The 16,869-nt window shown below is 36.0% G+C and overlaps 2 protein-coding genes across 2 annotated transcripts; one reads left to right on the top strand and one right to left on the bottom strand.

Moving 5' to 3' along the window:
• The first annotated feature begins 3,313 nt into the window (after nt 1–3,313).
• LOC132314786 (probable WRKY transcription factor 65) lies at nt 3,314–4,742 on the top strand. Its single transcript, XM_059813609.1, has 3 exons — nt 3,314–3,575; nt 3,776–3,925; nt 4,025–4,742. Exons 1-3 carry the CDS (start codon nt 3,436–3,438, stop codon nt 4,560–4,562), a joined length of 828 nt encoding a protein of 275 aa, XP_059669592.1. The 5' UTR covers nt 3,314–3,435; the 3' UTR covers nt 4,563–4,742.
• A 1,734-nt stretch (nt 4,743–6,476) lies between these two features.
• LOC132314777 (ras-related protein RABA1d-like) lies at nt 6,477–15,574 on the bottom strand. The gene is made up of 2 exons (XM_059813601.1): nt 15,011–15,574; nt 6,477–7,274 (listed from the first exon to the last, which is right to left on the bottom strand). The coding sequence occupies exons 1-2, from the start codon at nt 15,229–15,231 to the stop codon at nt 6,839–6,841; spliced, it is 657 nt and encodes a 218-aa protein (XP_059669584.1). The 5' UTR covers nt 15,232–15,574; the 3' UTR covers nt 6,477–6,838.
• Nucleotides 15,575–16,869: the final 1,295 nt, after the last annotated feature.

The following is a 16,869-nucleotide window of genomic DNA, read 5'->3' as shown; positions in this document are numbered from 1 at the left end:
CGGAGCACAAATCACTACGCTAAAGCTTAAGTTTTGCTCAATGGGTCGAAAATGGACATATTGAACTGACTGAAATTCTATCATATATATATATATATATCAATTATATATGTCAAACACATAACATAACTTAAGGCCTGAAAATAATATATCTAACATAATAAGGTAAAATTTTGGTTGATTATGGTTAATCGTCAACTACTCTTTCCGAAAGCAAAGGAGTGTGAACGGACTGCAATTTGGGTATTTTCTAGAAAACTCGGATGTTGATCTGCTCCATTCCAGTAAAATCTGAATGCCCTAAGACAATCCAAATCATTACACCTCTGAAGCCCAAGCTAATTATGTGCAATTGGCAATATATCCATCCAAATCATTACGCTTACAATACTAAAGGTATTTTGACACGTGATACACTTTCCAATCAAAGTTTCTCATTTATCTCGAAACTCTCCAGTTCTCTATTGATGCTATAATAATTACACTCTAAAAGTAACTGCAAGACCAGCATGTGTCCAAATATTAAGAAATAATGGTTCCTCAACTGGAAGTGAAAAACAATTGTAAGTTCAACAAATATGTTGTGAAGCATATATAGAGCCAACTGTGATGTCTTGCAAAGCTTTGATCAATAGATTATTAACCGATTTCAACATTAACAATGCAATTTTCAAATACATGTCTGCTGGTACAATAAGAAAATCTTCAAACCACCCACTTACGCATGGTCTGTCACCTTTAGCAATGATTGATGAAAGTCAACTAATGATGAAATTGCATATGAAGTTTCGACCGCAAACAAATTTAAGTTTCTATTCTTTCAAAATCAGAAAATAAAAACAAAACAAATTATGTTAAAGAAGTGCACAAAACACGTGATGCTTTTTCTTTTCTTTTTATTTATTATTTTTTTGGATAGATGTATTTTTGAATAAAAAAATAACACATGCAAAAGAAACTCAAATCTCCAACCTTAATTTTAGGAGGAGGATATATCACTTGAGTTAATCCTTAGAGTCAGTTTAGCAAGAAGAAAAAAAGAGGGATAGAAGAAAAATAAAATTTAGTGAACAAATTTTCTTTTAGTAGAGAGGAGAAGAAGAAAAGTGATCACAAATTTTTATACCTCCAAATATGAACGGAAGGGAAACAAAGTTGTTATAAAAAAATTTAAATACAATATTATCCTTTATAATTATTGAATAACCCAATATTAACTATCTTTCTTTCTTCCTCTCATAACAAATAAAGTAAGGTATTATCGCATTCGTTCTTTTTCCATTCAACCAAATAATTAAAAAGAGAGAATGACATTGTTTTTTCTCTAGTAATTTAAGTTACATGTTATTGTATACACACACAAGCGCGTATATACGCATACACATAAACAAAGTGTTATACTTATTATATATAATTTTTTTTTTCCCTATTAAATTAGGAGGAGACACCACTCCATTAAATAATACCTCAATGCATATCACACTGTTATACATGTATAAGAAAAGAAATTTTGGGGTGGAACTTCCAAGAGACGACTGCTAAGAGGAAGGAATGAGGTAGTTTCCCTTTATTGAAATTGTAGGGGTGAGAAAACTTAACAAAGAAAGAATAGTTGCCTATATATCTATCTATCTATCTATCTATATATATATATATATATATAGTCTAGAGACTAGACTAGAAGAGATGCAACACGTGGGTGAAGAAAGTCAGAAGTGTTCAATAAATAAAAGTAAATTTTGAACCTTAATTAAGTTGGCAACGGTGTGCTTAGCCAAACAACAATAATAAAACCTCATTGCATCATCCAAGAAGAATAGATATTGTTATATAATTCTTTTTTTTATCTTACAAACCATCCAATGGACCATTTCCATTCTAAAATCTTTATTGCAGAGCTGGTACTGACTTTCTCAACTCTCAACAATTCAAAACAGAGGTTTATTACCACTTGAATTCAAAAATATCTATGGGCACTGTTAGTCGTTGGATTAAATTCTAAGATTAATATTAAATTCGTATACACTCCGGTAAACACTAAGAAGAAGTTAATTATATATAAGTATGTTTGTTGTGTTTGCTTTTGTATTTCAATTATATATAAGTATGATGGATAAATTATTACAATTTATATAAGCATATGTATACTTGTTTTGCACAATAATTATAAGCAGTAGTTTCCGTTAATTATATTTTTTTCATTTAAAAGATCTCATCTGATGTTTATACCAAGCCCAGTTTATGGTACCCAAACAACAATGGCATCATGAATATGGACAAATCATATGTAAAAATAATAAACAAGATTGGTTGGAGAGAGGATTTATCTGACTTTTCTTAATTATTAATTGATTTTGGAGGATAAGTTAGCTGAGGTTGAGTATCCTTAAGTGAAGGACAGAAGAAGACAGAAAATGATGAGATCATCATCACAAATAGCAATATTAATATTCTTGTGAATAAACAAATAAATTACTTAATAAATTAAAGTAAATTATATACCATTGCCATTACTCTTCCTCCTTATTGCATGGAAAAGACCATGTGAACTAAATCAAGTGGGCTCTTTTATTTCCGTTTGAAGAGAGAACATCAACCAACCTTTTTTAGATCTGATCGAATTGGGGAGGCATTTGAATACGCCATGCAGCACTCTTGATTTATGATAATTCAGCTCCTTATTCCCTGTGTAACATGTAGGCTTGAAAAGTATGCAACCATGCTTAATACATTCGGAAATATATATATATATATATATATATATATATATATATATATAGTTAAACTGAGAATGTGGACTCAACTCAACTCAGAACAATCAATTTATGTAATTGAAATTACGTTTTAATCTATTCTACCTATGAATCACTCTCAATCACTGAATAAAATTAGCTTTCTTTTAGTGAGATGAGTGTTCCATATTTTACATAAAACTTATAATGAAAAGGAAATTTTTGACTGTTATAATTTGAGAAAATTTGTTGTATCATTTTATTATATATTGCCACCTATATTATTTACATTATTTATGCAACAATTGTATATGTATGTTACATTAGAATGTATTACGGTTACACTAAAAATGTACACAACATAAGGGATTTGGATTCCTCGAAGAAATAATAATAATAACACGGTTTGACGAGGGCAATAAAGAGTTTTCACTATGATCGAGCCTAAATCACTAGATTAGATTATTCAAAATCAAGATGAGAGGGTTGCTTTCACATTGTAATATAATATAATATAAGTTTGTATTATTTTCACATTTGCTTGCACGTCCTCTATAAAAAATACCACTGCCCATCTGTCACCATTTGCACCCATATTAAGAGGATCAAACTATCTTTCACCAGTTCCCACTTCTCTTCCTCTTCTCTCCTCCATCCATCTTCTTCTCTCAATTCAAATTGATCCATCTCAGCTTGGCTCAACATGGATGATAAATTGACCAGAATCTCATTTCCAAACAAGCAAGAAGACGACGAAACTGCGCCGGAAAATAGTGGTGATTCGCCGCGTTCCGACGTGATTAACGACGGCAAAATTGTTTCTGTCTCCACCCCAAAAAGAAGGTTAGTTAGTCTGTGCATACATAATACAACACAACCATGTTCTTATTTTACCGGAAATATGTCAGATTCCGGTGATTAAAGTTTTTTATCTTCGTTTTGAATTGGATTTTTGAACTCGAATTTTGTTCTGTGGAGATTTCAATTTCTAGTGCATGTGCATGATAGAATTTGTTGGTAATACGTTGTGGGATTTGTTTTAGTAGGCGAGCTATACAGAAAAGAGTAGTATCAGTGCCAATCAGAGACGTAGAAGGGTGTCGGATCAAAGGTGAGATTGGAACTCCACCGTATGATTCTTGGGCCTGGAGGAAGTACGGACAGAAGCCCATCAAAGGCTCTCCTTACCCCAGGTAAGACGGAGTTATGTTTCGGTGTATCACATCACACTGTAGGATTTAATTGCCGGAGAAAGGTAGTCAATGGCCTGATTGAACTCCATGATTTGGCAGAGGGTACTACAGGTGCAGTAGCTCAAAGGGTTGTCCAGCAAGAAAGCAAGTAGAGAGGAGCAGTGTGGACCCCACCATGATACTGATCACGTACTCCTGTGAGCACAACCACCCTTGGCCCGCAACCAAAAACAACCACCGCCACCACCACAACACCATCGCGGTTACCTCCGCCGTAACAACCAACGTGACAGTTTCAAATTCCGATAACGGAGATACTCCGATCTTTGCTAACCAAATTGAAGCTGAACCAGACGAAAGTTTTCCCAATTTAGGTGATGAGTCGCTGATTACTGGGGATGGGACTTGGTATTCGCAACTGGAATTGTCGGCGTCTTCAACCATGCTCGATAGCCCAATTTTGGGGGCAAACGTGGACGACGATGCCGACATGGCGATGGTTTTTCCGACGACGGAGGTGGACGAGTCGCTGTTCGCCGATCTGGGCGAGTTGCCGGAGTGTTCAGTGGTGTTCCGGCGGGGAGTGTGGGAAAGGGAGGAGGAGGTGCGCCGGCGCTACTGGTGTGGGATCAACTGACACGTGTACTCGCTGACAGAGATATTACAGTTTCAACTTTCAACAAAGGAGTGAGCGTACCGTTCGCCCTAAGATACAAATTTTTTTATTTGATTTTTAATTATTTTTAATTTACCCAAATTTGTATGTTGTGAATGAGGAATAAGAAAAATGCTTGATGAAGAGTTTCACATTATCCAATTCTAGAAGGTAGAAATGGTGGCTGTTGTGCTTGTTAGGCCGAGTCGGTGCAAGTAACACGGGTTTCAAAGAATAATATTCTGTTTTTTTTTTTTCTTTGTTTTTTTGACACAAATGATATTCAAATTGAAAAAAAAAATTACATAAGTAGATTTTAAAACCAAAAAATATATATAATAATAATAATAATGAAGTGAATTTCACGCCGACCAATATTTTGTTTATCCTGCCCTAAGTCCTTGTATTGAAGGTTTCCATCTTGTTAGGGTACTCATTTGGCCCTAAAAGCTACCCTGCATTAAGATTTCACTTTGGAATTCCTCATTTTTTTTTTTTTTTCCTTTTTTCTTTTTTAAATTCCCTATTAAATTTTCTTTTTTCCATTTTCTTTTTTTCTTTCCTTAGAATGTAAGTTTCACATGATATCAAATCACAAACTGAGTCTTACAAGATATTTCTGTAATAGGTCGAACACTGCATACTTACCTCTTTGATTTTCTTATCTCAAGCATTAACTGCAATTTTTTAGACCTGCAATGCTCAAAAATAGAACACCAAGTACAATTTAAACTTTGCTAGTTATCTACTATGAAATAACATAACGTGAAGTCAATTTACTTTACAATTTGCTTCTACAATTGCACAAATTTCTTTGCTGGGCTAGTTTTTTCAATTTTACACAAAAAATTAAAAATTAAAAATTAAAGAAAGAAAGAGGGATGGTTTTGCATTCTTAAGGTGATAAAACAGAATCTTGTTTTAGTCATCATCATTGTCATTTCACAGCTTAACCATTAAACGTTTAGGAATACAGAGTAACAAATTTTCTAGTTTAAACATGGTACAAAAATTACTAAATTCAAACTACAATTTGAAGTTTTTGAAGGTTATTCTGAAATTATGAAGGTGTCCACAGATACATAACCTGAAACGACTTGAGTTGATTGACAGCGTACAACAACCTAGACGATGAATTTTCAAATCATTTAACCAAATCTTAACATGCCTGACTTGGCCTAAAAAGTCAAATGTACAAACAAAAATTGACTTTCAAACAATCACAGCTCATATAGGATCCATTTGACGGGGTACGCGAATAATTTTGGTGGGTAATTACTCAAACATCCATTATACGAACCTTCACATGATTTCATCACATGGCTAAGTTATCACAAATTCACACCCAAACATATGTACAATAATGTATACATACATACATACACACACACACACACACACACACATATATATATATATATATATACACACGAATAGTCGTTGAATCCAAGTATAGCCTTTGCAAATAGTTAATATATATCAATAAAATAAAAAATTAGAAGATGCTGTCAAACCAATCAAATCTAGACTTGCAATGTTTTATCTTCAGACACTTTGATGGCCTAAGCGAGATTTGCGTCTGCACATGTGACAAATGCATTTAATTGCATAAGATGCTGGTGACCAATGATAATCAGCTTTTAATCTACTTCCTCCTTATCCATATTAATGGCTTTGGATACATAAACTTATAATAGAAAATGACAGCTTGCCATAGATGATTATAAAGCACAGTAATGGTTACACTAAAGTTCAGAGCTTCTGCTAAAGACAGACAAATGAAGAGCAACCAAACAAGATCTTAACTAAAGGTTTAGCGTTAATACATGAAATTATAACATAAAACCAAGTTCAACTCTTCAATAAAACCAGAAGACTCAAATTAACTAGGCTACATAGTGGAAAGACATATATATATCAACATGCTGATCAAATGAAATATGAAACCAAGGAATACCGATTAAGGGGTCTGAAATTGCATTGCGTTATGCAAATTTTGTGCAAATTCAGGCCCTGTTTATCAACAGAATTAAGATAAAAGAAGCGGAGCACTGTCCTTGATCAAGCTCTGTGCGCGCGGGAATTCAAGTTTTTGACAGAAAAAAATAAATAAAAAAGAATAAACAAGTGATCCTTGCTTATCTCCTATAGATGGCCCTTTGAGAAAATTTTACACAATTATGGTGTATACAGAAACAGACGCAGCAGAACAAACAAGCTGCATCCCCATCAACAGAAACTGAATTCAGTTAAAAACCCTAGTTTGAGCAGCACCCAACACTCTTCATTGCAGACACATCTTTACCAACGTCAATTTTCTCTCCTTTGGAGGGAACAGTCGAGGCAGCTCCATTATCGCCAGACTCCATGGCCTTCTTGCTCACTATTCGGTATATCTGAGTAAGAACTTCAGAGAAGGCATTGTCTACATTAGTAGCTTCGAGAGCAGAAGTTTCCATGAAATAAAGTGACTCCCTCTCGGCAAAGGACTTTCCATCCTCAGTTGAGACTGCCACAAGATGTCGAAGATCTGATTTGTTACCAATGAGCATGACTACAATGTTAGGATCTGTGTGATCCCTCAACTCCCTTAGCCACCTTTCCACATTTTCAAATGTGGAGTGCCGGGTGACATCATACACAAGCAATGCACCCACAGCACCCCGGTAATAAGCACTAGTGATGGCACGGTACCTGCAAACTCAAAAGTGATAAGAAGCTCCAGAAACTGCAAAACAAAGAGATAGGACGCTGACATGTAGAAAAAAATTAACAATTCATTATCTTGGACAGTTAGCTCTCAGGAAGAGCAGTCTTTCAAATGCAAAAGAAAAATATGAACAAGAACTAGGAAGTCATGTAAAATCATCGGCCATTAACTCATGGACAACGGACACGGAATCATCTTGTCTCCATGTTTGCAGAAAATTGTGTCATTCTATTGTTACCACTAACCAAGCATTATACCATCATTGTCCAACTCCAGCAACCTACATTACAGTAACACACTACATGGAGCACATGTTCTATCAGTTCACAACCCATAACACTCCAATCAATTGACAGATCCACTTGCTAATCCTGACACACGCTAATTTTGTGAATCTTATCCAATAAATTGGGTAAAAACTGAACCAAAATATGGGAAAAGAACCATATCCAATCATTTTTTTTTATATATATAAAAAAAAATGGAGAACCAAATTTATTTAATAAGGGGAAAAAATGAAAATGGAAATGACTAAGGCATTGGAGTTCTCAGCCATATGCTACAGCAGTAAGCACGAATGATTCAGCGAAAAAAATTGTTTGAAATGATATACATTTATCCATAGCGAAATCATACTGGCACACCAAAAAAACTTGAGTCACATCACCTCTTATGATATATGTTTTTACGAATCGGAGTCACTTGAGCTTTTGTTGGAGACTCAATATAATTTCCCTTGTCCAAATTCTTAAATCTGAATATTTGATTACATATCACGAGTATATTTCAACAAAGGAGGAGAATATATGCCCATTGATAGGGATCAAGAAGGAAGACAAAGCCACCTAACCAGAGGCTAGAAGCCTAGAATCACCAATGATGTGACAAATCGTTGTGCGCAAATCGCAATGCATATTTCACAGTTTATTCTGGCCACTATGGGAGGTGTAAGATGATGTCGGAAGTGATCTGGTATGCCACAAGAGGTACGTGAGGCTCTTGATTAGTCCAAAATCTATAACATTGATGACTGGATGATAAAAAATAATAAAAAGATTGGAGGACAAGCAAATGAAGGCCAAATTAGAGTTATTGAATGCATCTTCTAGAAAGTTATTGAATTCTCAGAAGGTGTCGACAAGGTTTTGACACCTTCAGGAAGGGAAGGATATGGTACGAAAAAATCCCAAGCCATGCTATAAACTTTCATTTGATACAACTCTTAAACAAATTTCAAAGACATCAATGCATTACCCAGAGTAGCCCCTGAGGTGGGACGCTAGGAGGGAAAGATTAGAGACAGAGCAAACCTTTGTCAATAATAATTTGTACAAAATGGTTCCCCTAAGACTAAAAATTTGATTCAAAATTCCAATCTCACACAAATTTCAAAGACAAAAATAAAAAATAATTAATAATAATAATAAGAAGAAGAAGAAGAAAAAGAATGGACATGACGAAGAAGAAGAAGAAGAAATGACATGTCACACATTACTGCAACTACAAAAACATTCTTGATTTTTTTTTTCACTAAAAGGTCACATTCTTTTAAAAATTGTAAAACATGATAAAATGGTCAGTATACCTTCTTAACTTGTCTTGGATTAACTGAATCACTAAAACGGGAAAAATATGCTTTCATTTATTTAAGTGACATAATCTGATTTATCCTTGTTTGACAATGAAGGCAGGCTAGTAATATTCGCTCAAACCCAAAATAGTATTTACCTAGATTACTACCCTAAATCTAAAAAGGAAGTACACATGCAGAGCTATTCATCAAATATGCCCTAACCAAATCTTTGAAGTTGGAAAATCAAATCAATTATTTTGAAGCTGGCATAAGGATATGAAAGTTGGCAATTTATATCGTAACACTGCTTGATTTGAACAGATATTCATCCAAGTACCTGAATCAACTTTGAAACAAGTATTTCAAAGTTGGCAACGCTAGCCACAAGAATTTATTCTCAAGTTACACACAAAAATGGCGGCATGTTGAACACCACAGTATCAAAATAGCAAATGATAGAGGTAATATGGCAACATCAAGGAGGAGCCAGCGAATGAAGATAATGACAGATTGTATTTTCTCAAATTAATGGACCAACAAATCTAATGGTAGCCAATAATCACCAATGAAGGGGGTAATAATGATGATGGTATCGACGACGATAATAATAATAGTAATAGCAATAGTAATAGAACTAAAACACAACCACCAAAATTGTGTCACAACAGCAAATGAATTTCGCAAACAAATAAAAATAAAGGGTGAAGTACATAGACACCCCTTGAGGTTTGGGATAAGGCCTTGTAGATGAAAGTTAGCCTATTTTTGGACAATGACACCCCTTCAAGTTTGAAAATTGGACAAAGAGACCCTGAAGATGATGAATTGACCTTACTACCCTTTGAAATAAAATTAACATTTTAATTGACTTAAATACCCTAGGAGTAAACCCGAACCCAAACCCATCTCAAACCCAAACCCGAACCAGCCTGCGTGTATATTATACCGTTCACCAGAGGAGAGAGAACGGAGAGAGGAAGAAGGGAGATGAGATGGATGGTGGTTGTGGCCGCGATGGTGGGTGTAGAGAGAGGGGGGAAGAGAGGGGCAGCCATAGTTGAAGAGATGAGGTGAAGAGAAGAGAGAGGAAGAACATAGAAGGGGAAAAAGAAATAATCTATTTAAACAAAACACAGGGGGAAAAGAGATGCAAAGAAACTGAAATTCTTCTATTCTAAACCTTCTTCTATCACATGTAGATAATCACAAACATGCAAGGAAAGGAAATGAATCATCCAAGGAAATCAATAAGATGTGTTGAAGACAACTGAAATATGGGTAATTAATATCCACCTGTAATAAATGTACAAGGAATCAAATGGGTTTCATGTGTCAGTACTGAATTAAGAACATGTAAACACTAAACTACCGCTCGACTCATAAATTTTAGCCTTCTGATATGGTAATGGAGAAGTGCTGTTGCAAGTCAATAACCTCGTATTTGAAGAAGACAGTGAAATAGCTCTGCGATGCCCTCGAGAGGAAGAATATAAGAGAGAGATTGTGGTGATGGCTGCGACAGTGGGGGTGGCGGCAATGATGAGTCCGGTGAAGACAAACCCAGATTGAGTCCGGCGAAGACAAACCCACTCCGGTGACAGCGAACTAATGTAGATCGGCGACTATGAGACTGAACTCTGAAGAGCTCGACCATGTGGAAAAAAACTTGCCCGGTACCAGTGGCTTGGAAGATTCTGGCGGCACAAGCCACCGGCATGCAGACTCTCCGGCCACGGCCTTCCACCTTAGTATGGCGGTCCTTCCATGCCCTCTTCAATAGCGTAACCATCGATGATGTTGATTTAGATGGGTGGGCGGTGGCGAGGAAGATAGGCGGTGGCGGTGCGTGGTTGTGTATGTGTGTGTGTGTGTATATATATATATATATATATATATATATATATAAAGATGAAAAGGGTAATTTGGTCTTTTAATTATTTTGATATTTTATAATTAAAATTAATAAAATAATGAAGGGTAAAATTTACTTTTCACATGTTTTAAGGCTCTGTTTGGCTTTCAAATTTCACAAGGGGGTGTCATTGTCCCAAAATAGGATAACTTGTATCTGAGTGTCCTTTTAACAAACTTCAGGGGGTGTTATTGTACTTTACCCAAAAATTAAAAAAATAAAAAATAAAAAGTAAAAATAAAAAGATAAGATAAGAAAACACAGCAAACTCCTAATTGGGGGCACACAGAGGGATTAAAGGAAGATCTAGGTATAAATACCAATGAGTCTCTAATGTCACATTACAAAATAAACCAAGGAAGATGATGCTGACTAAAACCAGAAACAAAAAAAAATGGTAATGATAAATTTTAAAAAGAAAAACATGTTTAGAGATATCCATCAAATTACCTAAACTAAGCTAATACAACTAATAAAATTAAGAATGTTAAGGTATTTGTTAACCACCATCGCTTTTAGAGTAGATAGTAGTTAACATGATATCATAGTTGAAGGTCTCATTAAAATTGAAAACACGTGTGGCCTTCTTTTGATCCAACACGCATTTTAATTTTAATTATTACAAGAAGGAAGCTCCTATGTTCATCCTCATCATCACCTTGATAATTAAAATTGAAAAACGTGGTAGACCAAAAGAAGGCCACACATGAAGAGGCGTCTTCAAGGATTTAAATATTAACTGCCATACGTTGCAATGATGGTCTAATGGTGTGTCATTCACCAAAATCTTGCTTGCTCTCTACGTTCAAAAATATCTTGCAACACAAGCAAGAATTTGGTAAATGACACACAAATAGACCTTTATTGCAACGCATGGCAGGGTATGCCAGCTCTGATACCCTGTTAACCATGCTTTTAAAGTAGATAGTAGTTAACAGTATTCATAAACAATAACCCGAAATACTTCTTTAATCTCAACTATCCAGGAGGTATTCTAAAACCTTGAAGAAGCTACAATTCTAATTATCACATCTAAACCCACAATTCTTTTATCAAGAAGACAAATTTCAAAGCTTCTTCTTTCCCATTCATTTATTTGGGCCATATATAAATAAAAACAGGCATTCACTTGTATCAAAATGAATGGGAAGGAAATTGAACAACTGGGGAACTCGGAGTGCACGTCCCCAAGCACACAATGACACTCCATCATAGCTAAAAATACCTCTCTCCAACAACAACAACAATAATCAAGCCTTTTCCCAACTACTTGGGGTTGGCTACATAAATCCAACGTTTCCTCTCTCTCTCTCTCTCTCTCTTATTTCTCCCTGATTTCGCACCCCTTTTATTTCTCTCAAATAGGGGAACTCATAGTGCTTTGGATTGCACAGAGTTGCGAGTACTGAATATTGAAGCGAGGACCAAAATTTGGGTGGAGAACGGTGGAGACATATCATGTAATCAATACTCACTCATATATATACACACACACATATAAAAATAGTAGCTATGCTGAGATTTGGTTTCGAATTTTATCCTGTAATCAATCTTGATCTCGAGCTTGAGTCCGAAAATAAGCTCAAGCATGAGTTTTCGAAATCGACTAGCTTGTGATGACCCTGTGGGCGGATGTGCCGTGGGCGGATGTGCCGTGGGCGGGTGCGCCGTGGGCGGGTGCGAGAGACATTAATAGGCTACCACACTAGCGAGTTACGGGTGCACAAGTCCCACATCGCTTGGGAAAGGGAAAAGTGAAGTGCTTATATGTAAGTGTATCATCTCCAATTGGTATGAGGCCTTTTGGGGTAAAACCTAAGAGCAAAACCGTGCGGGCTCAAGCCCAAAGCGGACAATATCATACCATGTGGTGGAGTGGGTCGTTACAAATGGTATCAGAGCCTGACCTAACTGGAAGTGTGCCGACGAGGACGTCGGGCCTCTAAGGAAGGTGGATTGTAATGACCCTATGGGCGGGTGTGCCGTGGGCGGGTGCGAGAGACACTGTCAAGCTACCACACTGGCGAGTTACGGGTGCACAAGTCCAACATCGCCTGGGAAAGGGAAAGGTGAAGTGCTTATATGTAAGTATGTCATCTCCAATTGATATGAAGCTTTTTAGGGTAAAAGACCAAGAGCAAAATCGTGCGGGCTAAGGCCCGAAGCGAACAATATCATACCATGTTGTGGAGTGGGTCGTTACAAATGGTATCAAAGCCTGACCCAGCCGGAAGTGTGCCGAAGGGGACGTCGGGCCTCCAAGAGGGGTGGATTGTGATGACCCTGTGGGCGGTGTGCCGTGGGCGAGTGCGAGAGACACTGACAGGCTACCACACTGGCGAGCTACGGGTGCACAAGTCCCACATCGCCTGAGAAAGGGAAAGGTGAAGTATTTATATGTAAGTGTGTCATCTCCAATTGGTATGAGGCCTTTTAGGGAAAAACCCAAGAGCAAAACCGTGCAGGCTCAGGCCCAAAGCGGACAATATCATACCATGTGGTGGAGTGGGTCGTTACATAGCTTATCAATTCAAGCTATCAAGCCAGTCTCAAATAAACCTCAGCTTGGCTCATTTGCAACCCTGTGGACGGATATCTTCACTAACAACCTCTATGAAACATGGGATTATATATCATATAGATAGATTATTTTGTAGTTAAGTATTGAGAATCACGCATTCATCAACTTTAAACCAAATCCATGATTGTTCTCCTAACATTTATAGGGAAGAGAATAGTAATAGAATTTAATATCATAACAATGAAACAAGCTGGACTAACAACATAAACCATCATTCCTATGGCAAAAAGTTTGTAATATGTTCATCATACATGGTTCCATCTTAGTTTTTACCAATGTATTGTCCTATGTATGACAATTTGATAGCAAGAATACCATTCTTTCTCACATCGTAGCTATAACTATGTGCAGAATGCTTCTCTTAATAATGCCACTAGCTCATGTAGCACACACAAAGCATGACTACAAAACTCAGCAGCCGGTGAGGAGGGGGTGTAGTATATATAGAATATATATTGCAGGTTCTTGTGGGTCAGTAAGTACTGGAGATATTATACGTAACAGGTAGAGTTCGCAGAAAGGTTAGGCTAAGTTAAAGTCGAGGTTGGCTGGTGAAAGAGTGGCATTATGGAAAGCACCAAACACCCACTAGGATAGGGCTTTGCTAAGGGTTAAGTCTAAGACTCTAAGTCCACAGAGGTTCAGTCCAGAAATTGGAAGCTTTGGGACACTTCAATCAGGTAACAATGAAACTCCAACACAAAATCCCACCCCACACCAAGAACTTAATTAAAGTATAACCTGAAAAGCAGAGGACTTAATGAATGAAGCAAAATACAATGCATGAGTTAAGTGCAATGTGATGTGAACTTGAAGCAAAAGTGAATTGCCAAATCGGAAACTAGAACCATACCAGTCAATATCACATTCTTCGGCAAATATCATATGAACAGTATGTACCAAGAAGATGTTCAATAAATTTAGTATGAGTAATTCAGCTTCAAGTACAAAATACCTTCCCAATAAGCAAAATCACACCAGTCCATAAACAAGACTTGGAACATCTTGTTTATTTTTCTCAACTCACTGTCAAGTTAACGCAAACAACTACTAAAGAATCACGGATAGCAAGCATAACAAGCAGTAAAAAGGTAAGATCTTGCAGTCCAAATAACAAAAATAAACTTGATTTGCCTTCAACCAATACTAAATCAAAATACCTAGTATAATTTGTTTTATAGACAATGCCTAAAAGGTAAACACCAACGGTGGCGCATATCAACAACCCTTGACAGATCAGAATTAGATGAGATCACTATTACATCCAAAGCTCCTCACATCTTCAAAAACCGAAGCCCCTGTTTGTAATTTACTTGAAACTAATTCTAGTCCACCAAAGTCACTAAACAGAGATCACCCACAAGCTCTAACAGGAGGAGCACTCCACATAGTAATCATGTTATCACAAATACACAAAATCTACCTAAAAAAAAGGGAACCAGATCATAAAATCAAAATTCATGAGGATCAAAGACACCTCTCTTGGCCAAGAACATCCTAAATCTTACATACCCAACTCACTAAACAGAAGGCCAAACAAAACCCTAAAACAGAAACAACAGACAATCATATAAAGCTTCACAAAGACAAATATCTATACAATAAAATTAAAACCCAGATTAGGAAAACCGGAAATAGTGGTGTAAAGGGTCACCTTTCTTGGCCAGCAGTATCCCAAATCTGAGCTTTGATAACCTTGCTATCAACATTCAAGCTCCTGGTGGCGAACTCGACCCCGATTGTAGACTTGGACTCGAGACTGAACTCGTTCCTAGTGAACCTTGAAAGCAAATTGGACTTGCCAACACCTGAATCTCCGATCAGAACCAATTTGAAGAGATAATCATAGTCATCTTCGGCTCTGTACCCAGCCATCACTCAAAAACACTACTAATCACCCTCTCCCTTTGAAGAATAAAAGGAAGATCTATGTATAACCCTTTTTTTTTACTGTTTTTTGCTGTTAAAATGGTTTATTGTAAAACCCTGTCCTCTGTCTGCTAATCTAGTGTTAGTATTGAGTTTGAAAGCTTGGATGGATTACAAATTGCAATGGGAGAAAGGGAGTGCCCTTTTTAAATTGTAGTGAAGCATTTGTGTTTTGAGGGAAATGTGAAAGGACTTAAAGTCACTCATTTTAGTGGGTAGGACATAAAAGGGTGTGATTATGTTTCCCACCTTGGGTGGTACTGGATGTTTAAATGTGGATATGGATGATGAATTTGAATTTTGAGACAGCATGCTTAACATGAGGAGAACTGTTACTGTAAGTAGGCATGTTTCGATGTTTTGTTTTCTTGCTTTCAATTATCTGAAAACTAAAAATTGTTCTAAAGAAATTAAAGTAAATATATTTTTTATAAACAACTTTTTATAAAATAATTTTCAAAATTTAAACCAAGCAAATTTTTTTATAATTTTTAATGTTTAAATATCTTAAAAACAGATACTGTTATGAGAAGACCGTACCAAACAAGCTCTCAAGTTTCACAACTTCAACTTATAAGGATTACCTTCGGAAAAAATAAAACTTTCAACTTATAAGGATTACCAAATAATAAATGTATATTAGTCAAAATTGAACAAGCTGTGTGGGCTTTAGTCTCCGTGCATCCCAGATAGCATTAGGCCCAGATAGCATTGTTCACATATCTATAATTGGCTGTTAGCACTGTTTTTGCTTTCAAATTATAGAGGATCATCATTCCACTCATGAAAGTCCGGGAATATTTTATTTAAACGGCCATCATTCCCCTAATCCTTTTTTGTAATAACGATTCTCCTACTTATTGTAATTATTTTTACAAACATTTTCCATGTAAATTTTTTGTGTAATTACTTGGTACAATATAAATTATGCCTCAATTAAGAATTGATAAAAAAGTTAATACGTCACACACAAATAACACAAAATTGATCTAGTTCTGCGTAAAACTTATATCCATGATAAAAATTCAAAGAAAGATTTCACTAATAACACACTCCAAACTCTACATAGTTTATATATTGAACTATAAGCGAGTTCTAGAACCAGATCTATAATCCACAAGAGAGAAACGAGTCAAAACAAAACTCATTTTTCAATTCAAAAACGGATCACAAGCTGAAACAAAATTTGAATCACAACTTCACATAATAACGGATGTCCAGTTGTGTATCACAATATTGGTAAGAAGGCCTTTAAGCACACCCAAGTTGAAAAAATCACAGTAATAAGGACTAATGGACATCAATGGGGACTAAACAAATAGTGCTCAATATCCACCTGTAATGTTTATAAATTATATATTTATATATATATATATATTAAAAGAATTCTTTTCAGCAATGGGACTCACAAAAATGTGTTAACAATGATAAAGGCCATAAGGCCATTACACTGACTCATTTCTCTTTCTCGGTAGTTCTAATCTCTCTCTCTGAAACATTGGTTTTTCTTTTTCTTTTCAGCATTCAAAGCTTGATCCCTCCTTTATCTTTGAGATTTTGGTAGAATCTTGTGTAGCAAAGTTG

Source organism: Cornus florida, unplaced genomic scaffold (assembly GCF_030987335.1).
Source record: "Cornus florida cultivar Cherokee Brave unplaced genomic scaffold, ASM3098733v1 CherokeeBrave_3.0.0_Hap2_Chr01, whole genome shotgun sequence".
NCBI lineage: Eukaryota > Viridiplantae > Streptophyta > Magnoliopsida > Cornales > Cornaceae > Cornus > Cornus florida.
The sequence above is the reverse complement of the archived record's forward strand: the minus strand, read 5'-3'. Positions and strand labels throughout refer to the sequence as shown.